Source organism: Truncatella angustata, assembly GCF_020726525.1.
Source record: "Truncatella angustata strain MPI-SDFR-AT-0073 chromosome Unknown BKA67scaffold_7, whole genome shotgun sequence".
NCBI lineage: Eukaryota > Fungi > Ascomycota > Sordariomycetes > Amphisphaeriales > Sporocadaceae > Truncatella > Truncatella angustata.
Window position 1 is genome coordinate 966440 of NW_025763387.1, and position 26624 is coordinate 993063.

The 26624-nt window shown below is 50.0% G+C and overlaps 8 protein-coding genes across 8 annotated transcripts; 4 read left to right on the top strand and 4 right to left on the bottom strand.

Annotated features, from left to right (window-relative positions):
• The first annotated feature begins 936 nt into the window (after window positions 1-936).
• Window positions 937-4242, top strand: BKA67DRAFT_366990 (uncharacterized protein). The gene is made up of 3 exons (XM_046096458.1): window positions 937-1234; window positions 1819-2040; window positions 2420-4242. The coding sequence occupies exons 1-3, from the start codon at window positions 1029-1031 to the stop codon at window positions 4062-4064; spliced, it is 2073 nt and encodes a 690-aa protein (XP_045955039.1). The 5' UTR covers window positions 937-1028; the 3' UTR covers window positions 4065-4242.
• Window positions 4243-6006: 1764 nt separating this feature from the next.
• Window positions 6007-9247, top strand: BKA67DRAFT_367030 (uncharacterized protein). Its single transcript, XM_046096459.1, has 5 exons — window positions 6007-6663; window positions 6763-6929; window positions 7287-7781; window positions 7829-7936; window positions 7993-9247. Exons 1-5 carry the CDS (start codon window positions 6381-6383, stop codon window positions 9100-9102), a joined length of 2163 nt encoding a protein of 720 aa, XP_045955040.1. The 5' UTR covers window positions 6007-6380; the 3' UTR covers window positions 9103-9247.
• An 862-nt stretch (window positions 9248-10109) lies between these two features.
• Window positions 10110-11493, top strand: BKA67DRAFT_661501 (uncharacterized protein; the record flags this gene model as incomplete). Its single annotated transcript, XM_046107824.1, has 2 exons — window positions 10110-10660; window positions 10737-11493. The coding sequence occupies 2 exons, from the start codon at window positions 10110-10112 to the stop codon at window positions 11491-11493; spliced, it is 1308 nt and encodes a 435-aa protein (XP_045955041.1).
• A 1493-nt stretch (window positions 11494-12986) lies between these two features.
• BKA67DRAFT_521886 (adenylate kinase-domain-containing protein) lies at window positions 12987-13664 on the bottom strand (the record flags this gene model as incomplete). The annotated part of the gene is made up of 1 exon (XM_046098324.1): window positions 12987-13664. The coding sequence occupies one exon, from the start codon at window positions 13662-13664 to the stop codon at window positions 12987-12989; it is 678 nt and encodes a 225-aa protein (XP_045955042.1).
• Window positions 13665-15377: 1713 nt separating this feature from the next.
• BKA67DRAFT_367096 (uncharacterized protein) lies at window positions 15378-17206 on the bottom strand. Its single transcript, XM_046096460.1, has 3 exons — window positions 16664-17206; window positions 16143-16610; window positions 15378-16089 (listed from the first exon to the last, which is right to left on the bottom strand). The coding sequence occupies exons 1-3, from the start codon at window positions 17075-17077 to the stop codon at window positions 15493-15495; spliced, it is 1479 nt and encodes a 492-aa protein (XP_045955043.1). The 5' UTR covers window positions 17078-17206; the 3' UTR covers window positions 15378-15492.
• Window positions 17207-20188: 2982 nt separating this feature from the next.
• BKA67DRAFT_575137 (eukaryotic translation initiation factor 2 subunit gamma) lies at window positions 20189-22535 on the top strand. The gene is made up of 3 exons (XM_046103472.1): window positions 20189-21101; window positions 21262-22073; window positions 22127-22535. The coding sequence occupies exons 1-3, from the start codon at window positions 20403-20405 to the stop codon at window positions 22155-22157; spliced, it is 1542 nt and encodes a 513-aa protein (XP_045955044.1). The 5' UTR covers window positions 20189-20402; the 3' UTR covers window positions 22158-22535.
• A 178-nt stretch (window positions 22536-22713) lies between these two features.
• On the bottom strand, window positions 22714-23283 carry BKA67DRAFT_661505 (uncharacterized protein; the record flags this gene model as incomplete). The annotated part of the gene is made up of 1 exon (XM_046107825.1): window positions 22714-23283. One exon carries the CDS (start codon window positions 23281-23283, stop codon window positions 22714-22716), a length of 570 nt encoding a protein of 189 aa, XP_045955045.1.
• Window positions 23284-24142: 859 nt separating this feature from the next.
• BKA67DRAFT_521776 (citrate synthase) lies at window positions 24143-25677 on the bottom strand (the record flags this gene model as incomplete). Its single annotated transcript, XM_046098310.1, has 5 exons — window positions 24143-24201; window positions 24264-24346; window positions 24402-25139; window positions 25235-25432; window positions 25487-25677. 5 exons carry the CDS (start codon window positions 25675-25677, stop codon window positions 24143-24145), a joined length of 1269 nt encoding a protein of 422 aa, XP_045955046.1.
• Window positions 25678-26624: the final 947 nt, after the last annotated feature.

Here is a 26624-nt window from a genome sequence, read left to right on the forward strand (position 1 = left end):
CACAATGGCTATCGTGAGCCCCATCAAACTAACAGATGTGACACAGTCCAGGATTAGGCCATTCAAGGGAATTGGTTGAAGATCACAAGTCGTTGGCCTTCAACCCTTGGTACGGACCCCTGGCGCAATCGCTTCACCCATCGACCATTGGCGGAAGAAGCGGGATGAATGGAAGGGAGAAGAGCGGGTTTGATCGAATGTAACGGGGATCGTGACGAGGCTGAATGGATATATCTGATCTCTTCTGGCCGTTTATTCCTGGGGATTCTAGATGCTCTTCGATCTTTGCCAATTGCATCCTTTAGTCCTTGTTGGAGTTGCACCCATAACAACAACATAAAGACCAGGGTTGTCCGACGTGGACAACGCGAGAACCAAACGGTGAGCTCAAAGGCGACCGTCAACAAAGCCAAGTCGCCAATATTGTGGCATACACGAACCAGTCGCCACACAAATTCAGACTTGATTATGAATTGCAAGTTTTGTTGACTGTGCCAACAATCGAGGGTCACGATTCGCCTGTTAAAGTGGAAGGTGATGTCGCGTTCCCAATCGCCAGCTCCATTTTAGACTGGCGTGATTCAGACGCTCGGTAGCAAGATTACAGGACACCGGCAACAAATGAATTGGCCCAATTTGTCGGCGCAATCTATATCGGAGGACCCAATCCACATTGTTCCTTTCGATGAACACGAACAAATACAATTATCAATCCTACTTCTCTGTATATTCACCCCGACATTCGTCACTTTCGTTCCTTCATCGACCTATTCTCACCTCTCTTTCTCTCTTCAACGTGTATTTTGCCGTTCACTTAGCTTCATCGAGACACGAACGCGGCTAGACTGCAGCTTATTTCATAAGGACCCCAGTCGCTCATGCAACCTTACTTTAGCAAGCCGCAATTAATAGTAAACTCACTTGCACTATCTTGAGCATAACCCCGCGACAATCTGACACATCCCAACGCTCAACTGGGACACTCATAACGAAAAGCCCTCGAGAACCCCTCCATTGCCGTTACCGCTATGCCCACAATGTGGGACCGACTGCGAACACATAAGGAACATGTTCCTGGTCCGTATGGTACCCGTCTGAAGCAGAAATCACAGCAAGACTGGGAGGGTACGCGATCTAGTTCACCTTTTGGTTATTCAGTAAACATCAAAGGCGGCCCTGCGCCCCCGCGACCGCCAAGAGAGTTGGAATATTCGACCAGCTCAGTTGGAAATTCGTAAGTTTATTGCCGTCTCCTTATACTTGCATTTCAGGACAGGACCGTTGTCGGTGGAATCTCGAAACGCTGCACGACCAACGCACCGACAAATGCAACGCAACAGCCCTTTGGACCCCAGCCGACTATCTAAGAAGGATGGAATGGCGCATCACATGCCTATCGCCTGTATTTCAAGCCTCCTTCAAGCCTCCGGCAGTTTAAAGGCGGAATGGACCTCTCGCTTTACGTTGTCCAAGAGGCCCTCGATTGTTTCAGTGGAGTAGTTACAGGAGTCGGAATCCGCCTATACTTTGTCCCCTCCAATTGGTTGTTGTTATGCGCAAGAATCAGGCAGGCTATTTATGGTCGGCAATGCGGTCGGGTGACGCGATTTCAAGAGCCTCAGCCACGTTCGAGCAAACGAGCAGTGCGACCGACTATTTCCTTGCATTGCGCTACGTGTAGACAGGCACCAACAATCCGGGAATGTACCAGCCTTACCTCGCACTTTGCGCGACCGGGATTTCCAATTTGCTCTGTTTCATTGCTCGATATTGATAGCATTCTGCTTTCACCATGCTGACACCACGCCATGCAAATAGTCAGACGTCAGCGCCTGCAGTACAAGCCTTGCGACCACCTCAAGCAGGTCACGACTCTTATCGCAACTCTGCATACGGCGATCGACCGGTATCGTCGGTATACTCACAACCGTCGCCGGCTGCGGCTACCTTTGCCGCGCAACAGTTAAGGAAGGACGTATACGGCGACTCGAATGAGATTTCCCCACCAAGCTCGCCGGACTTGCCAACTTCGAGGAATGAGTAAGTGTTTTTTTTTTGTTTTTTTTTTGTTATTTTTTTGTTACATGATGATTTGAGGTGCAAGTGGCAAGGAATGGTTAATGCCCAGTACTGGTACAATTCGAGGACATTGCATTGTTGGCCTCGAAATTCGTTGGACCCATCATTGTTCTTTGGTCATGCAATTTTAGAGCTTGGGTGGCCTTTCTTGGCTGTTGGCTGTTCTTTTTTAGACCACTGAGTGGCAACTGAGATCCGAAGAAACCGTGTGTGGGCTTTTCGAGATGCATCTTGACCTCAAAGCCGTAACAGCTACGGCTGCCATCAGCCACAAGCTGAAACGAAGACTGACAACTTATCACCTTCCACCAGCAGAGCTAACAAACTGTCTTCACACCAGGCCACACTCCTTTGACGGCGGAGACGTCTCACCCATTGAAGAACCAGAGAACCACCTTTTCATCATGAATGAACCCAGACCTAATCTTCCGGCGGATCAAGGCTATAGCAACATCCCGACGATGCGTAGGGAGCGCCGCAAAAACTCCGCCGGCGCTTTCCAAGCGACCCGCGATCAGGACCCCAGTAAGCCGCCTCGGCCTCATGGTAGTGATGTTCGTTGGGACCCGCGTACTGGAGAACCCACAGCCACCGAAAAAGGTCGTCCCTCACAGGTCAATCCTCACCAATTCGTCCAGGGGCTATCCAATGCAAGAGCACCAACCGGCGCACCAAGGGCAACTGGCCAACAGCCTATTAGTCCGTTTGGCGTACGCCTGAAGTCTGCAGCACGTAATACCGGCACTCATCCCCAGACTGAGCCGGCAGCAAAACCCGAGTGGCGCGGTGCCAGTGGCCGGACCGCATTAGTCGAGCCGGTTGCCGACAACAAGACTGCGGCACCTTTGAGCATCCCTCGTAGGAGTAGTAAGCGGGCGGCCCGTAGCTCCGGTGTGCTGTCCCCTGTCAGTTCTACGGGGTCTGAAACAGTATCTCCACCACCAGCGCAAGCGGCAAGCCCGACTTCTGGCGACGCAAGAACAGCCCTGCCGTCACAACGACTGCTAAGAACTGATACTGGAGCTGATACGCCGTTGTCGTACCCTAGCCCGTCAATATCAGACGACCACTCCGTTCTGGCCATAACACCGCAGCAATCTCGCCCACAACAGCAAGTTCCAACCCCTTCTACTCTCTCAGAACCGACAAAGACCCTATTCCCTCCGAACGAAAAAGCTATCCGGAGAAAGCCTGCAGGCGGTGCAGGCCACAACCCGCAAGTGTCAACTTCTTCTTCTGTTTATTCTCAGCAGCCAGCACCTCCTTCCCCCGGTCAAGTTACGGCGCCATCCGTAGACAACTGGGCACAGCCTGCTTCGCGATTCAGTGTTACCACGTATGCCACTTCGTATACTGGGAGCCCAAGACCATCTGTGGATGACGCACCACCTCTGCCAACACCTCCACGACAGTCTGCCGAGTCACCTAAGCCCGTGTTGGGCAACTCAGTTCTGGACCGCAAGCGTCCCGTCGTAAGTGGCTACGAAGGATCGATCCGGAGCCAGGCATCTCTCGAGCCCATCAAGATCAATATGGACTCGTCTTACTACACAAACACACTGCCAAAAACCCGACCAGCTGGCCTCAGTCCTATTCCGCATGGAAATCATAGCACGCTTTCTGTAGTATCAGTGTCATCCGTTGATAAGTTGCTGCCGCTACCGCCTCCTGAACAGTCGGCCAAGGATCGAGTGACTATGCTCAATGCTCAGATTGAGTCTCTGGGGAATCGCAGGATGAATATCGACCAAGCAATCAAGCAGATGACGCAGCTGATGCCTACAGACCATATTCTAGCGTCTGAAGCTGTGATTCGTAAGCGCGAAAGTGAGAAACGAAAGGTGGAGGCGCTGAAGACTGAGCTCGCAGAGGTACGACGTGAAGAGTATGAGCTGGGCCTGAAGCTCCACCGTGCTTACAAGCGTATGGACCGCAATGCCGAGTACGAACCCACAACCTTGTGGGTGCGACGAGTTACTGGGTGAGCAGACATCTCACGTGGATAGTATACCACTCAGAGACGTTGACTCCAATCGTCGCTTTGCAAACCGTGTTGACTATGTAACACTCCCGGCCCGCAGATCAGACATGACGGCATCTTTGGAAAGCGTTCGGTTGGGCCGCAATTATCGGAACACGCCTGCGACTTGCCGGCTCTGATTCATAATACTTTTACGGCATGCAAACAAGCAATACGCTGCTTAGAGGTGCTGAGGAATTCTCAGAAACCTGTCGGACTTGATTATCCGGACTGGATAGTCGACGGTGATGGGCTTTGGGTTCACTGCGAGAATGCACTGGAATTCGGAGAGATTGTATTGGTGATCTTTGGCTGGCCATCATGAGATACCCTGTAAGAGAAAAAAAGAAATCATTTGCCTGTTTGGAAGCATGGAGTTGGCGGACTCACTATTATAGCCCCTTTGTGGCTCATACATCTTTGGAATTCCCGTTAGCCGGTTTGATTCCTGGAAAGGGCGCAATGTGTTCAATATATATATACCCAATGCCGCCTGATTATCCATTCGAACTTTATGAAAAATTTGCTCGTGCCCAAGGTGAATCTCTGCTTTGAATCTGGTGTAACCTCCTGAAGCTGTGCTGGGCAAGGCATGCCTCCAAACGGCCGAGAGACTTGAGTTCGCCTGCCAAGAAAACCTGGTGTGTTGGCTTTGTGGAAGGCAGATCTTATTAGGCTATCGTAACTTCTTCGTAGCAGAATGCACAAAGGGGACGCCATCACATACACACGAACCGATGAGCTAACAACTATACAGCATCACTTGGCAGCGATACACCCAATATAATCAATACAATGCTAAACTATCATCAACAGCGTCTGAATCCAGGATGACGTGAATATAACGATTGCAGTGTAACCAAGTAATGCTTACCCACAAGATGGCTCCTCGTCGATGACTTAAAGGAGATTCTCAAGTGGCTGGAAGACGATAAGATTGACCTTGTGCTTGTGCATCTTTGTGGTACCACCATTCCGGGTCCGTCAGTGCCACTGCTTATGGTGACGCTGGATGCAACGCAGGGATTAGAGCTGATGATGCTAAGTGGACCCGGATATTACGATTACGATTCATTATGATGAATATTCGATGTTTTTGTCATCGTCGAGCGATTCGAAAAAAAAAAAAAAAAAAAAAAAAAAAAGGGAGCCAGGAAGGATGGCAGGAGAGGTTGGTGTATTTGGACAGGGGCGAGATGTACCATAAGATTGGTGACGGAACTTCGTGAATTAGTCAACTTGGCATGCACCCTTGGAACTGTTGTGAAGTTGAGCGTCCAAACTGATTAGCTCCTCGATACTTATAGCCAAATTGTGTCATTGATACGATTAATTCCCCGGTCACTTTCGTATAAACAACTGTCAGTGCATCATTATTCGTCGTACTAAGTATATTTGATTATAATCACAAGCGAACGGTTATCTCTACAGCAGCGAAGTTATAGCATGGACCTGTAAATTGGTTGGTTAGATGTCGTGTTTCAATCCAATCTGGGCTTGTATGGACGCTTTGGCCCAAAAGCAATTCGAGCCAGTGATTGGCTGGCATTGATAATCCCTTTGGTGTGACTACAGCAAAGTGGATATGTTGTGGAATAAATAAGATATCACGCCTGTAATTAAAGTGCTGATTGCCGATGTGTGTATAGTGGAAAGAGGCACAGACAAACATTCCCGTCGAACAAGTCTCTTGTTGGGTTTTCAAAGAAGCAAACTTCAAGGGGACGCACGGCCCATGATATGGATAAATGTGCAAGGGATGGGGGGTATCTCACTTTTGCTCTTTAATAATAATTTGCAAATGTGGAACGCTAAATGAGTTTGTAATAGAAGTAGAGCCAATTATGTCCGTCAACGCGATAAATAAGTGGACATGTTATAAAGTGGCCGGAACGCCCTTTCCTTGCCTGTTTAAAAAAAAACCACCTAAATTAGGAGCTACAAAAATGCTCTTTACCCCCAATTTTCTATGGTGTTAATCGCACCTGACCTTAGGTCTTTATTTCTCAGCGCGGCAACGCGATCAGTGCAGTCTTCGTTTATCAGTAATGGTTTGAGTGCTCCGGTGGTTGGCTTAGTACCTCAAATCCGTCATATACTGCTCCAATGCTCTATTACAAGTCTACATTTCTATCTTGACATTCTACACAAGATTCTCTTACCGGAAATCGTCGCCACAGCTTATTAATCTCATTGGCTGTAAAGAGTTGCATGCACGGATTAAGAGCCGGTCACATATGCACGGCGCTTCCGGAATTGGGAAAAGGCAATTCTTGGAGTGATGGCTTCTATCGCTGCAAACTCGGCAACATGGCCAACACCTACATCGGGCAGCCCGCTACCAATAAACGGCGTAGTCAACGGCAATTCAGGTGGGCTCAGTGCTCATGAGCAGAACGCGTCTCCAATATCGCAACAGCCACCACCACCGCCGCCCGCCCTTCCGGTTCCGAGTATAGGATCCGCATCCCCGGCCACACCGTTGCAAACACTACCACCCTTGGCTTTGCAAACGCAAATCAGTACTCATGCGCCTCCACAACCACCTCTCTCTGTAGATGGAATTGGAATTCGCTTGCCCAGGACCTACAATGGCAAGGTGGCTATAGTCGAGCCACCACGCCAAGCGGGGCGGGGACGCAGCGATGGCTTGCCTGCCTCGTTTGGGTCGCCTACTTGTGACCACCATCGAGTACTTCCAAAGTTTACTGAGGACAACTCCAGACTTACACATGCTGTGCAGCAGTCTGTCCCGGAAGCCGTTAGAAGAGTAGTGAGAGACAATTGGCAGAAGACTTTACTGGGTACAGAATTCCACCAAGCCTTTGTGGTAAGTATTATACTCTGTACTGCCAATCTTGCGTTGCCAGATCGTCCAAGTCCTATTGGTGGATAGATGTGAAGGTACCTTTGAATTTTGCCAGCTTGAAAAAACTCGAACCATATACACTGATGCCCTACTGCCCCAACCGTATAAGTTGAAGTGCAACTGTGGCTGTCTCTACACGTCCGCGCAACTGGGTGCCTTAATCACCAACGCGCCGCTATTCCCTGCTTCATTCACTTTGATCATTGGTTTAATCTTATCAAATCCTTCTGTTTTTATCATTCCATCACAACCGTTCCCGTCCTTCTTCTCTCGCTTTCTGCATTAATTCAATACCTCAGGGCGTTAATGCTAGAACAGATGAATGCCGTTATCCATCACGCGAATGGTTTAATCTTCAAACGCGCAATCAAAGACTTTGGCCATAAAATGGTTTCAGAATCAAAGCACGAAGTCATCGAGCACTTCGCTGCCAAAGATCTAGATGATGTCGCCGATATCATCTTGGATAAGGCAAGTGACGAATTTCTGGACAAGGCCCTTGAAAAACGATTGGGGACTATTGATGCGCGGTCTCTGATAAATGCGTTGGCTCGTGCTGAACGACTAGGCTATGAGAATAGTGATGCAATGGATGTGGCGAGACCTGATCCCTCGCCAACAAGGGCTGAGCCATTTCCTTCTGCCTCAAGTCCCGGATTACAAGCACCATATCAACGACTAGCCCCTCAACCCGTATCAACAGGGTCTAATGCAAGTCAAGAGAGACGGGGAGGTCTTCACCGACCAATCGCTCCGGACTTGCAATGTCGCCTATGCTGGCGCAAATTCAGTGCACCAGCACCTTATGAATATGCAAGTAAGGATTGGATGATGATGGTACCCCAGCTAACGACTTTTAGCATGTCAAGAAGCAACTTTGTACCAAGACACCTCCTACTTCAGCCGGCTTTGACTTTTCATGTGAGCACTGCGGTGCCGGATTCATTACCCACGTGGGTCAACAATATGTGAGTGATGAGTTTTGAAACATACTCGAGAATAAATCATGCTGATACAAAGGTAGCATTCCGCAAACAAAGTGTGTGGGCACCATGGTATCGCTGCTGCAACACCCAAGGACGATGTTATTACGGCGAACACCCCCGTAGTAGCTTCAGGTCGAAACAGCCCAGCGATGCTTGTCTCTTCCACAATGCAGACACCACAGAGAACTCTACAAGTGACAAATCCTGTACCTGTGTCCACGGGGACACTGCCAGTTCCTGAGACCGCTCACCAGTACAATCATACCACGGCGCAAACACCGAGAGCTCCACCTCCGCCTCCACCTCCGCCATCGTCTGCTGGCGCATTCTCTGACGATCCGTACGCACATTTGACTCCTCAGACTCGTGCAAGACTAGACGATGAGCTTCTTGCTGCAGAACAATCTTATGCACCTCGCTTCAAAGCACTCGAGGCAGTCGCGGATCTCAAGGAGCGCAAAGACAAGATGGACGGTCTACAGAACAGCTTCAGCACTAAGCAGAGCATCATTCGGAAGAAATATGGCGTTAGACTACGTAAACGTCGTACCGCTGCAGAAATTGACGCAGAGCGTATCCGTATTCAACAATGGGGCAGCACGCCCAGCGGTAAGCGTCAACGGATTGACTCGGGGGCTGGAAGTCCTGCAGTATGGCGTGTTACTCAACAACAACCTCCGAGTCCGACACCTCCGGCCTCGACAACGCCCCCAGCTGTTCGAGTTCCGCTTAGCAACCAAACGCCAGTGGCTGACATGAGCTCGGCGGAACTGAGAGACATAAGCGCAACAGCGGCTACGACGGATTTTACTATTGCGAGTTCGGAAAATACCATACCACGCGCTCCAGCGCCTGGCCGCAGTCTCTCATCGATGCAGCGGAGTGGTTACCGAATCAGCACACACAACTCACGACATTCCGTGTCAGCGGAGCAGACCCCAGAACCGGAAGAGCAAGAACCGCCGGCTGTCAGATCAGACGTGGCCATTGATCCACCAACTGAGTCACAGACACCTTCGATGCAGCCTCCAAAGCGCAATGGCTCAGCGACTGAGCCTTTTGTTCTCGATGAGTCGAGTTCGGAGGATTCCGATTCCGATGAGGATATACCCGCACATGTTCCGCCCAGTCGGCCTGCCAGCAACTAGCCTCTAACAAGCAGTCGAGCATTTTACGGCTATCGTTCATGAATCACTATACTGAGCCGGCGTCAAGGATGGTGAAGCACAAGTCAGCACGTTCGTACTGGGTTGAATACGGATGAATTGTTGGATATTCCGATTTGTGCTTCAGTCGTGCCGCCTTTTTGAGCAGATGCGTGTTATTATTATTATTTCTTCTTTACTCTGTATATATTAGGCCAGACGACGTGGGAATAGAGTTTACGAGCAGCTATGCATTGCGATGGTTTATGGTGCAACATTGACATAGAATACACCTAACCTAGTTGTTTCCTGATTACCATAATCCAAAAACTACAATAACAAGTATTCGCCGTGTTACTACAGATGTGATAAGCCATTAAGTTCTGGTGGCGAGGCATTAGCAAGAGAGATGTCGAAAATTGAATTAAATAGAGTAGAGCAGGGAAACGGAGCTGTCGATGCTGGCGCTGAAAGTTGTGTGAAGACGTGCAGGAAACATAATTATGTACTTATGTACTTATGTATGGAGTTAGTCAGTCGGCCAGGCCTTTGGAGGGGTATGGAAGTGATTTTCTTATCGCAGGTGGTGGGGCAGCGATAACGGGCAACCGGGGACATGCATCTTGAGCGGCTCAAATTTCGGCCCCGTGAACAACTCGCTTAGACGAAAGGCACAGATACATGCACTTAACCGTGCCGCTAGCGTCCACAAACCTCGCAAATCCGAATAAACCCTAAGATGCCACCCTGGGGCGGAGGAGGAGCAACGTTAGAGGCAGAGTCAAGTAAACGAAGTGAGAGCCGTTTGCATCTGGAGAATTGGCTGCCCTGGTATCGCCAGAAGAAACAGCGCCAACGTGAAGAAGCCGAATTTCTCGCCAAGCACACCTACGAGATCCGACTTCAGGACGCTGCCAACTGCGAACCCCATCCCCACAACCGCTACCTGCGATTTTCCGATTTCATCGACCAGACTTTCGAAAGGGTAGAAAGGGAGTTACGCCGCTACCATGGACACCAGTTTCCAACCCCAGCTTGTCTTCGTGGACGGCTCGTTTAACGAGCTGGCCCAGGAGATGGCCGACTACGTCAACGTCGGCGACGAGGTCAAGCCCCTCCTCGAGAAGGACCAGCAGGATGATGTCCTTAAGAAGATCATCATCGCCTCTACCGCCCTCAACTCGGTCCCCGAGCGCGAGTTCAGCGCCGCCTACAACCTGCTTACCTACCTCGTCCTGCAGACCAAGAACCCCAACATGTTCTTGTCCAAAGTCTGCGAAAACCTCCAGAAGCCCGTCACCTCTTCTCCCCAGAACGGCCCCGGCCTCGCCCTCGGTGCCCTGACCAACATCTTCAACATGTTGAAGCCCGACGACCAGACCCGATACCACGTCTTCTTGGCCATCGTCAAGTTCACCAGCGCCAACAGCATGTTTGACCAGCTCAAGAAGTACTTGCCCAAGCTGGACACCTGGGTAGAGGAGTGGGACGTCGACGAGGAGGACGAGCGAAAGCTCTACGAGCTCATCTCAAAGGCTGCTTCGCAACATGGTGCCGACACGTAAGCAATACCGAACCCATACCGGATGACATGAAACAGGGGAGGAACGGGTTCACTGACCATGCATTTACCACAGTCTTACATACGACTACGTTCTCAAGGCCGTACGAACATTCGACGACGAGGACAACAAGACCGAAGACGCCCAGAAGCTGACCATCAGCGCAATCAAGATTGCCCTCAACTCGTCTACACACTACGACTTCTCAGACCTGCTCAGCATCCCCGCCGTCTCAGCTCTGCAGGAGTCGCAACCCGCCTGGTACGACCTGCTCATGGTCTTCGCCGAGAAGGATCTTGAGGACTACAAGCAGTTTCAAGAGGAGCACCCGGACTTCGTCGAGAAGGAGAAGCTCGACGCCGACAAGCTGCAGCGCAAGATGCGCCTGCTCACCTTTGCCTCGCTCGCCGCCGCCGAGTCCAAGAGCCGCGAGATCCCCTACTCCAAGATCGCCGAGGCTCTGTCTATTCCCGAGGCCGAGATCGAGATGTGGACCATCGATGTGATCCGTGCCGGTCTGGTCGAGGGTAAGCTTTCCCAGCGCCAGAAGGTTTTCCTGGTTCACCGCGCATGGTACCGTGTATTCGGCGAGAAGCAGTGGCGCGAGCTCAGCACCCGCGTCGACGGCTGGTCGGCAACCCTCAAGGAGGTCGCCCAGGCTCTGAGACGCGAGCAGTCCAACGTCGAGTCCGCCAAGAAGCGTGAGCAGGAGGAGCTGGAGCGAAAGCTTGCCGGTGCCGGTCTTGACGACAAGCCTCAAAGAGGTGGACGCAGAGGAAATGCCGGTGGTGACAGGCCGCCTCCCAAGCCTAGAACGGACGATGACGATTAAACGACACATGGCTGCTTGCTTGCTTGCTTGCTGCTACGCGATTCCGAGCCTTTGGAGGGCCACGGGGGGAGAAGGCAAGACGAGAACTGTTATTACGGGTCTTTTGAGGCGTAATGGATGGTGAAAATGTGATACGAAATGCATGGCATGGCAACGGCGATCATGAATGAAGCATAGTATTTGTCTCGAGCATAAGATCTTTTTTCTTTTTCTTTCCCCACCCGAGAAGGGAGGAGAAGCACGGGTTTTTTTTCTGAGTCTTGCGAGTGGTATAAGCACCGGGGCATTATACTTGCTCCCCTTCACTTTACCTCAAAGTGGAAGTTGCCATCAAAGCTAGAAGAGAGGAAAGCTTCAGGATGTCGAAACAAGATGATGCGGACTCGTAACATAAGAGAGCAGAGTTTCGTATTAGAAAGGGGCCACCACGCCACGGAGAAGAAAAAACAAATCCATGCCATAATCTACCATAAACCATAAGCCCCAAGAAATGTGTTCTTCATGAGCAGTGACATGTCCCCTCGTGTCAATTAGCATGGGCATGCCCACGCGAGAGCCCCCTCAACCCCAGCTGCTGGTGTATTGCTGGCCAAGTCCCCCCAGTCATCCAAGCCTTGTGACGGCCGGGGATTCATATCGGAGATCCAAATTGTTATGGCTGCTCTACTTCATCCATCGGACTCCGCAGTATGTGCGGCGGGAGCTCTGAGGCTGGCATGCCGGATCGGCATCATTGTCCGAACTCCCAAAATCTCTTCTCCTGGCTTGCCACCATAGTTAGTACATATGCTGTTTGGCCTAGACTGCCTTTCGTTTTGTCTTGTTCCCTAACCAATTCGGCAGCTCCTACATGGTTGGGGGTATTACTGGGTCTTGTTTTGTCTTGTCACGACAGATGTCCAAACTGAGTGGGAATTTTAAACATGGCAAACCATCGCAGGTGAGAAATATACGAGACACTACTAACACTGCGGACGGAAATTCCTTGTCTCGTGTAGTGTACAGATTTAATTTATACGTCTGAATTCTAGAATCTAGGAAAGTTTGTTTCTCAAAGAACGTCTAAACGACTTATGTCGGTTGTGTGTTTCGTGGTAATACAAAGCTGGCTTCAAGCACAGTCTTTTTTGTCCAGGGCCTCCATTTCCCATACTCTACCCATGCCCCCAAAGAACTCCTCAGCAGGTATGCATATACCATGTACCGCAGTGTGTAGTTCAGCATGGTGCGTGAGTATAGCATGGTGCTGAACAAGTTGACGCATACGTCACAGGTACAATCGATGCGCCGGCCGTAGTGGGCTTGTGGGAGGAGCGTCTATACGAGGGATATGACGGCTTGGGGTGTGAAGCAGGCTGCGGTTCCGACAATCTGCGAGCTTGCTTCTCTTGCAAAGCGATCTCCTTGGATTGTCTTCGTGATTCTCTGAGGGCCTCGTGCTTCTCCTTGCGCCGGCTCAGAGCATCGCGTACCCGCTGTCTGTGGCTTTTCTTCTAGAAGCCCTTGCCCAGGCGGCCAGCGATTTGCCTCTGGGTGTCCTTGTGGACGTCCTCGGGGTCGCGTTCGGCGTTGATCTTGACAACCTTGTTCTGAGTCTCGTAGTAGTCGACGACGGGCATGCTGGTCTCGACGAAAGTGCGGAATCGCTTGCGGATGCTCTCCTCGTTGTCGTCAGAACGGCCGCTGGTCTTGCCGCGGTTCAGCAGACGCTTCTCCATCTCCTTCTCGGAACATTCGTAGAACAGCACGAGCTTGGCGGGGCATACGGAATCCTCGAACTTGTGGGCCTGGTCGAGCTTGCGGGGGAAGCCGTCGATGAGGAATCTGCCCTTCTTCCCGGTGATCTCGCCCTTGCCGCTCTTGTCGAGATCGGCCACCATGGCGTTCTCGAGCAGCTGTACCGTGACCTCCATGGGCACGATAAGGCCGTTCTTGATGTAGTCCTTGATCATCTCACCAAACTGAGAGCCAGGTCGCTCTTGTTCGGCGCGTAGCAGGTCGCCGGCGGACAAGTGGGTGAAACCATAGTCATTGACGAGGTTGGCGCATTGGGTGCCCTTGCCGGCACCCGGTCCGCCGAGCACAAAGACGACGGTCACATCATCTTGGGAAAAAGTAGGGGTGGATTTGGCGGGGGCAGGGAGCCCGGAGTTCTTTTCGGTAGGAGGCATTTCTGTTGGGACGTGGTGTTAACCGCTATTGATCATAGATGGATCGTACTATGAATTTCTGCTTCTGGGGTAGGATATTTGGGTACATGTGTAGCACGATGACAGTGATATAGCCTGGCAGGCGGCTAAGTAACACTATCACGTCTGGCCATGATCGAGGGGGTCTCTTAAGTCGTGGCTTCTCCCAAGCATTCAATGGCGCGCGCCAAGAGAAGGTGCTCACTTGAACACTTTGAAGCAATCCCGTCTTGCTTCCAATCCTGCTTTCTAATTCTGCTTCCAATTCCAATCTCAAATCTTAATGGCAGGACTTACCGGCTCTTCTGTTCACTATCATAGCATAACCACCGGTTCCAGCAGCAATGATGACCAAGAAAGGCCAGAACTTGATGTTGTTATTGGAGCTCTTTGGTGGTTCCGTGCTATAAGCCCTGCTCGTAGTGGTGTTGATCCGCGGTACAGGGGCAGCAGTAGCTCTCTTGGTGAAAGCAGCCGATGAAGAAGCGAAAGATGCGCGGGGAGCTTGAAACCGGCAAGCAGACGATGACGCCTTGCTGGCTTGCCGCCAGAACAGGCGCTGCATAGAGGCGGACATTGTGCTGTGAAGGAGTGACTGGATTGGACGGTTGTCTTTGTTACGGCAGGTGAAACCCTGTTTTTGGAGGGCTTCAAGATGGATGCAAGTGACGGCAAGTTCAGGAGCTACATAGTACGCGCCGTGCACGCCAGTGGAGTCGATCAATTCAATTCAATTGAATCCAATCGCCGGGCTCCTATTCTGGAGTACAGATTATTACCACTTGTTAAACAACAAACTCCGTCCGGGATATGCTGTTAGCAGTTTGATTATCACAGCTGCCCGACACCTGTCAACTAACTGTCATAGCTGAGGGCATAGGCAAGACCTTCCCTTCCGTAGGTCTGCCCCGACGGCCTTTCTCGAAGCAATCGACGTTTCGCTGCTGTCTCCGGCTGATGGCGTGCGTCGCCGTACATCGACCCTGATGCCTTTTGCCGTAATACACAAGTGTGATACGTCTCAAGACTCTTGAGTAACTGCAACGACAACTTTGACGGGGGTGCGCGGCAAGTCAGAGATGTGGACATTTCGCTGAGACGCCGAAATTGCTATCAAAATGGCACTCGAAAAGCCCGCACTTCAACTTGAATTTGACACAATTGCGCAAGGCTTGAACGAGGCTTGGTGATTATTCTCAATCACTGCAACATAAAATTGTTTAGAGACTATCACACCTCTACAAGTGCCTTTCGGTCTGACTGTCTTGTGCGGCGGGAATTTCAAGTCAGATCTGGACCTCATGTGCAAAGACTTGATGGAGAACACTTTGTCTTGCTCTCTGGTTGGCGCTTCAACTAAATGCTTCGTCCATCTTTGACACTTTGCGGCATTATTACTGTGATTGTAAGTCTCTAACCGGTTTCGAGTCCTGTACAAAGATAATTATAAAAAAGAATTTATAAAAAAAAAAAAGCACAGACGTAGGAGATTGAGTAACTTCGGATATTGTTTGATTGTACAAGTAATTATAGTTATATAAAAATAAAGATTTGCATTTTCCAGCCAACGAGTGTGACATTGCAAATATGTTGTTAGTAGAAGAAAGTGTCGAAGATCCGCTTCGCTATCCACAAAAGGTATATGGGGTGCAGTTTCCTGTCCTTAGAACGCCGTAATATCAAAAGGGTGTCTGTCGCAGTATATGAACACACATTTCCAAGCCATCCGTCATCCAAACCAGCTGAACAAAGGAAAAGGCCCAGTTTTCGTCCTCGCTCATCTAATCATCATCGCGTCACCATATCCGAATTACCTGAAGTGGGCCTGGCTGGCGGGTGGGCTTTTGACAGCTGCATCCGCATATGCGCCAGGAATAGGCACTGCAGCATATTGCACCTCGCCGGGAGCAACAGGAGCATGCTCACTCATGGTGAAGTTGAACGCCTCTTCCGGCGCAGTTGGCGTGTCTGGGGTCCTGAAAGGAGACGATCCTAACTTGGGTGTGGCTTTGGAAGCCTTCTTGGGTGGTGCTTGGAGGCTGAAAGGCTTGTCTGGGGACTTTGGCGACGCACTGGCAAAGGTGGATTGCGGCTCGGCGATTTGTGTAGCAGGCGTGAATGTCGGCGCCTCGGAGATGTCGTCAAGAGACTTGTATGCCGATGGCGGGAAGCGAGGAGACATGGCGTACTGCGAAAAAGCAGGAGACTTGGGGCCGAACCCAGGAGTGTTAGGGGCTGACTGGCTACGAAGTTGAGCGAGATACAAGTCAGACCGAGCGCGGTCACGCATGTCCATGGACTTGGTCAGGCGGCGCTTGGTGTAGTAGCGGTAGAAGACGACGCTGTAGAGGGTGATGCTGATCACCTCAACCACAATCTCAATGATGATGCAGATGAGAGACCAATTCTAGCGCATTGTTAGCATTCACCTTCGGTCCCGCTCAAACATATCAAACTTACCTGGAGTCTGCAGATAAGCGCGTAGTCGACCTTGTCAGAGAAAAGGTCGGATCGATGGTTCTGAACACAGGCCCATCCCCACATATCTTGGTTGTTGCTATTGCTCTTGCTGTACTGCAAAACACCAGCAGCAACAACCCACATGACCATACTGAATATGAACCAGCCAACGGCAAAGAGAGTGTAGTAAACGCCAACCTTTTCAGCACGGTGGTGACCGCCACGGCAGTATCCGACAAAAACCAGGACGCAGATACCCAGAGATACGCAGGAAGCGGCCAGCACAACCTTCTGCGGCCAGGTGTTTGTGTTTGAGGCCCAGGGGGGCAGTCCGTTTTGTGGTGGAAGTGCTCTGGTGGCGTTGAAGATGGCGAAGGAGGATGAGAGCATCGAGAGAACAATCAAACTGCAGCTGAAGTTTACACCACGAAGGGCGAACTTGGCCAATCTGACCCTTGTCTTGATAGTCTGTAGAGGGTGTTAGTCAGATCCTATGGTTTCGCTCAAAGCTTGGGACCTACCAAATCTTTCGCTTGCTCCTTCTCCGTGTCCTTTTCCCGCTTCTCGAGGACATCTTCTTCTCTAAATGTTGGGCTCAAAGGATTCTCGAACTTCCTGGCTGGTGTTCCCGGAACTCGCATAGCACTCTTCAGCGGTGACCTCGGCGTCATGGGTACATTGACCGATTCTCTGTTCGACGAGCCATTGCTAATGTAACCAAATCCAACATCTGCCGGTTGAGCCTGGGCGACCTCTGATCTGTCGGAAAACGGCCCTCTTCCATCAATTGGCGAGTGCACCGTTGTCGCCTCAGCAAATCTTGGTGTCCTCGGCGGCTTAAGTGAAGACGTGGTTGTGTTAGATCCGGCTGATGACGACCGTGAAGGTGTCAGGTTCAGGGCGGCGGGCCGCCTTCTGTCGTTTGAGAGACTCATTGTGATGTGATGTATAGGAGACAAGGTGGAAAGGAACAGCACGCTCTATAAGGTGGATAGCAAATGGGTGTATATAAGGCTTCAGGCAAGACAACTAATATGCATATAGTTCCGTGCAGCAATGAAGCGATCTTAAGAACGATATTGATGAGACCAGCTATCGAGGAAAGAGAACTTCTCAACGTTGGGTAGCTGGGCGAGTTGGTGGTTTTGAGTAGGCGCTGTGGTAGAACATCCACACTCTCATTCGATCGCGCAGATGCAGCCGCTGCATGGGGCCGTTAGTGGAGGTGGATATGCAAGAGGCAATAGGGTTGCTCACCAGAGACCAGGGTCTGAGTTGTCGGCAGACAATCCTCTGATAGGGCGGTTGCAAAGAGCTTCAACTTCTAAGTGGGTGGCTTCGACTCAGATAGGCGCCCGCAAGTTGACGGAGCGGCGGCGGCACCAGGCTTCAAGTGGGTTTGATGAGAGTAGCAGGTTTCCTTCCAGCTCAACAAGATTGAGGCTCTCCTCTTTTCAAGAATTGGTAGTCAGGCTGAACATGACCTCGCAACCGAGAGAGTAGAACGGCGATAACTTCCGTCAACTACAAAGCAAAGCGAGAGGCTGGGTATATCAAGGAAGAGGGGCTGCGAGAGTAGCCGGACCTGAAAGAGACCATGTGCTCGGTAGAGTACGACGTTAGACGTAGCCCACGTTACCATTTGTGCAGAGAATACATATTTGCGAAGGTGGCCATTCTATCACCAACAAGTACCGTGGGTCTGAGCAAGCAGGTATTGATTGCCATGGCTGGGCTGGTATGTTGCCCCTGTTCGCGCAGGTCATTGCAGCCAACAGTCAGGCGAATGCAGGACACGGCGACGATTGGGTGTAGTCCATGCGAAATTTACTCATGAAAGTGAAGAACAAGCAACCAGGGACCAGCTGGCTTGAGAGCAAAGAGGGTGGGAAACGCATCTGGTTGGCCGTAAGGGAACAACCGCCGGGACCTTGTTCAGCGCTTTCGTCCACCCTAGTTGTTGATCTCAGCGCATGATAGGTAGATGAGATTCGTGCCGTCTTCAAGTGCATGAACACCCGTCCAATCAGAAACCAGGACTGGGTGATGCCGAGCGATCATATCGCATGGGCCCTAGCACTGGGCGGTAAGCATTCCACGAAATGCATTCTCGCTCGGCCAACATGTTCTGGGCTTCAATAGAGAACTGTAGGGTCCATGCTGCCCACAATGTTGGTTATTAGGTCTCCGTGGCAGGTGGTACCACGAGCATTTGCAATCGGGCTTGCAGACGAAGTTTTGGTATCGCTGTTACACTGTTAACATTCGATCGTACGTCACGAAATCTTGGTGCATCAATTTGTGGTGTCGTAGCATCGCATACTGCGGTCAGCAAAGGCAGCAATTAATAGCTCGCAATAATCTGGAAAAGCGCCTGTCTGTCAAAAGACCATGCAGACTCGGAATGGGAAGCAATCGCACGAGGTGGGACCCGTAGCGGGGGGTTCTTTAACATTTGGTGCTGCGTCTCCACGAATCACCAAGACCTTGGCCCCCATCTCGCTTCCAACTCTCACAATCAGTCCAATTATGTCTGATGGCTCGCCCGAGCCAAATGCCGGTCATGCTCACGGTGCCACGAGAGCCCCGGACTTGTCTGCTGCGAATTAACCTACCGTGGAGAACCTGAATGATATTTTTAACCTACCGACCATGACTTTCCTGTCGATTGCGCCAATGACATTCAACGCCTCTTTTCTGAAGCAACACATTTAACCCGACATTCAGGTCAGTCCCGTGGTGTGGTGGTGTGGTGTCACCATGTAGATGTAAAAGTTCCAGGCCCAGGCGCCACTACGGATTATGTGCTTCAGATCTCGCATTTCGGATTCATGATGGGCACGGAGCAATGACCTCCATTGTGTACGTGGCGATGTTTATTTTTACAATCTTGCTCGACTCTACTTGTGATATGGGTGTGTCGATGGCATCATTTGGACAACACGCCAAACTATAGACCAGAACCTATCGTCACAGCCGGAGGTGCGGTTTTACCATTGCGAGATACCTGCTTCTTACATGTCCATGTCACCTAACCGTTGAATGGTTTGGTGTGATAGCCTCGAAGAAAAAGGTGAACCCAGGAAATCGGACAGAAGCTTGCCACCGCTGCTATTTTCCATATCAAAGTAGGCTTCGACGAACGAGTTCTTCCTGAAGAAGAGCAAACAAAGTTGGTGAGGACTGTGGTAGGCAGATGCGGACCGAAAGAAGGCTGCGGACGTAAGCGCAAACCCACAACTGTTTGGTGAATACCCAGGATATCCTATCCGGAGACAGTGTTACCGGAACTTTGGGTTCGCTTTCCCTACCAAACCAACCGTAGATGTTTCGAGCGCTACGTGTGCTCTAGAAAAGCTCGCAGGCTTTTGTCTGATTGGACGCGTGGTTATGCTAACAATACTGTGATCTTTAATATTGTTAGTGTCAGGAGAGCGAATATATCTGTTTGCTACTTGATAAGTACGGATTATATCATTCTAGTTATTGACTAGACTAGCCGAAGAGAGACTATTTACATGAAGTTTTCTCGAGACATCTCAGGCAGGTTGAGCGTTCCCCTAGATTGGAAGCATGTTTCTGACAGTTGTTGAAGTGCAGACCTCTAATAATCTACAATCCTGTCATGCATGGCATCTGTCAAATGCCAACTCCAAGGCGTTTAATGATTTCTATCACTTCATGTATATTTCAGCACTCAAGGATGTTAGAGTGCTTTTCGGTGTAGCTAAGCAAAATAGAGGTTAGCCCTGGTGACTTGACTGGATCATTTCCCCTTGACTGAAATGGTGCAAATTCCAGTCGATGTTTACACGTCGAGTCTGCCGAGGGTTCTATTGTTTCATTGTACATAGTGGATGGGTCCAGATAGGGGAGGTATACTCTTCCATTGGAACTCATCCTTCCTGAATAAAATTTGGGGGCGATTGGATTGCAGTTTGGCGGGGCTATCTCCCGCAAAGCACCTGCTTATCTTATCGGTCCAGGTTGGCCAGCTGGCGACCTCTCGGGTCGGGGCCGTCATCCCACCTTGACAGCTGTGGGAGAAGAGTCATAAGCTGGGACAGCACCATGCCACAAATTCGAAAATACCTGGAGGCAAAGGTGGGATAGCGTCAGTCGTTCAGAACAGCCTTGAGACCCCAGACCCATTGCAAAGCAGCTCATATCACGAACGACACCTCTCGCCAGAACAAAAGAACCTTCTTTCATCGCCGACCTCAGATCTCCTCCGCCAGCGCAAAATATAAATTCGACATCATGTCCGCTGACAAGTTCGGGAACGACCTGCCCGACTCCGAGTCGGACTCTGGCGAGTCTGTCGACGACCAGCACCACGATGATGGTGCCGACGATGTGCAGGAGCAGCCCGCCAAGTCCTCCTTGAAGAAGAACACCATCATCTCTGGCCATGACGATACACGACCCGAGCTCCCGCCCCAAACCGACCCCAAAGACCTCGATGTGCAAAGCCTCACGCCCCTCACACCCGAAATTATCGCCCGACAAGCAACAATTAACATTGGCACAATTGGTCATGTCGCCCACGGAAAGAGTACCGTCGTCAAGGCCATCTCTGGTGTGCAGACAGTCCGGTTCAAGAACGAGCTCATCCGAAACATTACCATCAAGCTCGGTTATGCCAACGCCAAGATCTACAAGTGCGACAACCCCGAGTGCCCGCGACCTACATGCTACCGCAGCTACAAGTCCGACAAGGAGGTTGACCCTGCCTGTGAGCGTGACGGATGCAGTGGCACCTACAGACTTTTGCGCCATGTCTCGTTCGTCGATTGCCCCGGTCACGATATTCTCATGAGTACTATGTTGTCAGGTGCTGCCGTCATGGACGCCGCTCTTCTCCTGATCGCTGGCAACGAAACCGTGCCCCAGCCTCAAACCTCAGAGCATTTGGCTGCTATTGAGATCATGAAGCTCGACAAGATCATCATTCTCCAGGTCAGTATCTCGAGCCATTTTCCCCATGTCAGGATTATCTGCGGAATTGGAGCTTTACCTATTTGGTTGCTCATGACCATTTGATATCATCCATGCCCAAACAAGCATACCCTCAAAATACTCCCATTAGACAAGTTACTAACACGCATGGCTCAAATAGAACAAGGTCGATTTAATGCGAGAGGAGGCTGCCCAGCAACATTACCAGTCTATCCTGAAGTTCGTCAGAGGCACACCTGCCGCCAAGTCGCCCATTATTCCTATCTCTGCCCAGCTCAAGTTCAACATTGACGCCATTAACGAAGCGATTGTCAACACGATCCCTGTCCCGCCCAGAGACTTTACCCAGGACCCCCACATGATGGTCATTCGATCTTTCGATGTCAACAAGCCTGGTGCCGAGATTGAGGAGCTCAAGGGTGGTGTTGCTGGAGGCAGTATCCTTCACGGTGTGCTCAAGCTCGGCGACGAGATTGAGATCCGACCCGGTATCGTCACTCGTGATGACAAGGGTAACCTGCAATGCAAGCCCATTTCTAGCAGAATCGTCTCCTTGAACTCTGAGCTCAATGAGCTCAAGTATGCTGTTCCTGGTGGTCTGATTGGTGTTGGAACTCGTATCGATCCTACTCTGTGCAGAGCCGATCGTTTGGTCGGATTCGTACTCGGCCTCAAGGGTCGTCTACCCTCCATCTACAGCGAGATTGAGGTTAACTTTTACCTGCTCAAGAGACTTTTGGGTGTCCGGACTGCCGACGGCAAGCAGGCAAAGGTTGCCAAGCTGACGAAGAACGAGGTTCTCATGGTTAACATTGGCTCAACATCCACTGGTGCCAAGGTCTCTGCTATCAAGAACGATGCCGCCAAGCTGATCTTGACATCTCCGGCTTGCACCAACTTGGGTGAGAAGATCGCTCTTTCACGTCGTATCGAGAAGCATTGGCGTCTGATCGGATGGGCAACCATCAACGCGTAAGTGGCCACCACATGTCCATTGATTCATGCATTGTACTGACTGAATATAGTGGTGTAACACTGGAACCCACCGAGGCTTAAACAGGCCAAACGTGATATGAGGGTAACGATGCATGAATTCTACGCAAAAGAAATTAACTAAATGCATCAACACAACTTTCACTGCCCTATCTCTGCACTCTTGCAGCCTCGATTTGTGCAAAAACAGAGGCTTTGGTTTGTCAGCATCCTCATGTGGCTGTTGACTGGCGAGACAGCTTGAACTGTTAACCGAACAACAAAATCGAGATAGATTGAGCCCTGCTACAGTTGGAAAGCTCTGTTGTGGAAGGAACGAAGTTCGGCGATATTTGACATTATGAAAGGGTTGTTGAGCTGATTGTGTCTCGGAAGGAAATGCATTGCAAGGTGTCAAGCGCTGAGACAGAAACATAGAGAAAAAGTAATTCTGCCAACCATGCCTTTGACTTGATTGTGACTAGTAATGCATGTCATCAAATTACGTTCTGCAGTGAACACTTAAGGGTACCAGAAATATCGCCAGCGCATGGAAAACTCACATACGTAGGAACATCTTTATTAAGTCTTCACAATAGTTTATTGATGCTAATATGTAAATTAAGAAATTATAACACCTTCAAGAATACAAATACTCACTCAGAATGTGCTCCAGAAAGCCAGCATAGATCATGAGAGCCTGAACAATCTCGTGACCCACTGTCGCTATCGTGGTCCGGACTGTACTCAGAATCGCAACAACATTACTGTAGAGAAACTCAATGACGCTAAAGCCGAGCTTGAGCTTGAACTCAGCCAGATAGGCATTCACTAGACTGTTAACGATGTCTAAAATAATATCTTCGACCGAGCCGCCTCTTTGGATACGATTGCAGGCAACGATTGCTGACCAAAGTGGGTGATTCTGGGCTTGCCTGCAAACAGCTTGGAAGACGCAGTACGGCCATGCCGCAAGCAAGGAGATAGAGAGAAAAAAGATACCAAGGTGGGAAAGGGTAGAAAAGATTGCCGTCACGACCTCGCCGGTAAGAAGGAATGGCATCAGGAACAGGGGTATTAACCAGAGCCACCACCACTTCCTCCCTGTGCCTTGTTCCTTTTCGCTGTCGTTGCCATCACTGGTCGGGCGAGGGAGGTAGCCGTTGGTAGAGCTGGAAGTGCCCATTCTCAGGTCGTTTGGTGCCGGCATCTCTTCTGAGATGGAACCGCACTATATAGGGAAGCACCTAAGGAGTTTTGCCTGCGTTTATTTCAGTCCGCAGCGTCGATTGTGTTGTATCTGGCTATCCAGACTCTTTAACAGAGGCAGATCATTCGCATTTATACGCGCAGGTTCTCACTGGTGAGGCTTGTGGCACTGTTTAGGATGAACAAAGATAATACGGGCAGATAAACGTGCCCAATATCCGTCTTTGTCTTTATAAGGATTGTTGAAATGCTCCAGTTCACAGCAACGATGTCATATATTAACAAAGAACTCCAAGCATAATGGTCATTGGACATTTGTATCTTTGCCATGTGGCATGAATGAAGTGTGACTAGGTTCCTTGAGAATAGACTTCCGGTTCAATGATATGGATTCAGGTTTTCAGTCTCATAGTTCTGTTACTGAATGGTAGCGACCTACAACCTTCTGTTATTGTACTTGTAAGCATCTGTATTCCCGAATAGGAGTGGTTGAGGTCTCGTCTCGTACGATCCGGTTCTGTCCTTGTGCTGTGCGCTTCATGATGGAGAATCAGAACGGTGGCTGTTATTTTAGCGTGACCGCCATTATCCGGTCTCAACTTTTAGGTTTCTGGTAACCACGGAGAGGAAGTTGACGGACAAAGATGGCGCGCCACAGTGCAATACTATTGATACACCCAGTATAATCAAGGTCTAGATAAACCTTACTTTTAAGCTAGCAAATAGAGACACATTGAAGTGGAATATGCCCAAAATTAGTTATCCTTGCGAACCAGCAAAATCATCAACTTTCTCCATCCCGCTAACCCTTCGTGACGTAGCTCCCTGACGTCCCCATGATCCTGGTACTGTATATGAGATCAATTCGGCATGGTCCCCTTGTAAACCTGTCTAGGGCGCCATAGCTTGACAGGTTGAGCTGTAGATGATGAGTCAGCAGACTGTATATACGACCCTTCGTGCCACAAGGATGGTACTCACTCAGACTCTCACGCCAGTGCGCAAGAACACCGGCGGCGCGAGACAGTATGATTATGGCAGTGATCATATCCTCATCGATGCCCCTGTTAGGTACAGCCAAATTAGCAGAGCCAACTGAACACATCTAGGATCACTCACATTGCAGTATATAGGAAGCATCCGAACAGATCAGCATTGGCCTTCAACCCCCTCTCCACGAAGTAAGGGTCTTTGTTGGCATAACTATCGATAGCCACAGCGACACGAAGAATTGGGTTTGCCTCGATGTCCTCGCGGTATGTGTACATCAGCTCTTCGATCAGCGACAGACGCGGGTCTCTCGTCTTGTAGACCCGGTGGCCATAACCGAACAACCTGGCTCTCTTGGATTTGCACATCTCAATGTATATGGGCACATTCTCGGGGGATCCGATCTGGCGGAACGCTTCGTATGCCAAATCAATGGCGCCGCCGTGCAGAGGTCCGTAGCCCGAGACCATGCCCGCCAGAGTAGCAGACATAGGATCAGTCAGTGTCGAGGCAGCGTGTAGGAATGCGGCTGTAGAATTGGTCATTTCGTGGTCTGCGTACAGAATCCACAGCTTATCAAAGCACTCCTCGACCTTGGGATCTCTGATGCCCATCATCAAGAGCAGATTCCCGATCAGGGATCGGCCGGGCTCTGGTGGTGTGAATTTTCTACCGGTCTTGTGGCAGTGGATGAGTGCAATGATTGTGGTAAAATACGCGATGGATCGCGTGATGGCCACGTCAGCGACGTCAAGTTTCCCATGGAACACCGGTTTGGGCTGATGACGGGCTTTGGTGAGAAGTTCGTCCGAAGCTATAAAAGCGCTGAGTCCGGCCATTATCATGGGAAATGTCTCTGTTTTGCGACTAGAGTTGTGTCAGAACCAGGTTTTCTTTCTTCCTCAATTTACTTTCTCTTTTTCTCCAAAACAGAAAATATCTATCCAGATAGGCTAACTTACGGGAACGACCGAATAACATCTAGAACGACCTTCGGGGGCTGTGCGGCAGCGCTGAAAGACGCTCGGAAAGCGTCTTTCTCATGCTGCGTTGGCATTTGCCCCCAGAGAACGAGATGCATGACATCCTCGTAACGCTTTTCGGAGAACAGACGATCGATGGGGATATCTCTATAACTGAGTGTGCCAAGCTGGCCGTCACTGTAACAGATCATTGGAACCTATGCATTGTTGTGCCAAGAGGTATTGACGTACATGGAAGTGACACTTGATTTCATACATGCCGTGTGTTCGTAACCCTCGTCCAAGATGAAGATCCCCGGAGAAGTCTTATCATCTGGCTTTTCCTTAATCTGAGAGATGTCCTCAGCCCGTATGTGGCCGTCATGGATCGGAATAGTGTATTCCTTTTCTGTACGAGAATCAACGATCTTCAGTGTCTCCATGGTGATTGGTTCTCAACGTAGACAAAAGAATCGTTTCGAGTTGGATGACCAAAGCATAAACAGATTGGGACATTAGATGTTAAAGAACAGCTAGGTTACTCCTCCAGTTCATATAGCTGGTCACTTGGACGTCTTCCATAGCCATTCGCATTACAGCCATAAGCCGGAATAGTGGAGATAATTGTCACTCTTTCATTATGGTTACAGACATACCTTAACTACCGTGGCCAGGGGTCAACAAGGGCATGGTAGCGCTTGTAAAGTTAGTACAGAAGTCACCACCTGGCAAAAGCAGTCACTTCACCCATGATATCTAGTATTGTAGTACGGCAAGAAGATATTATTGGATGGGAAACAAAATTAGAATAAGTCGGTGATGGTAGTGTTTTCTCAAATCGGGTGGCTCTTGGGCCCAAAAGCCCGCATTTAACACCATTCCGGGTGTTTTGTGCCATGAAGAAACTAATTACAGCAAAACCGCGATCAGTCTAAAGCTTAATTATACGAAATCGACTGCGCCAATGACTACACACAAATTTGAATAAGCTAGAGAGCCAACAATAAGAGATATGAGGAAAACTCCAGACAACCCTGATTGATGGTAGAGGGGAAACAGAACCACTGTGAGCCCCGTGCCGCCAGCAATCCCTCGATGGCACCTTCGAGTTGTTTTACAATGTCATTGTCTTTATAGTCCTCCATTCAGTTACAAAACTGCAAGAACACTCAAAAAAATACCTCGATGTTTTGCTAGTGTTGTTCATAAACCAAATAAAGCCAGTTTATCTCCGTGACAAATAGGTCTGCCTATCAAGACTAATCACCCAGTCTTCACTTATGTTGGTTGACAAAACAAGTATGATCTGCATTCGAATGACAACTGGCTGAGGTTCAGTCGAGATCCATAACTTCAGCAATATAGATGGTCTTTGCTTGCTTACGATACA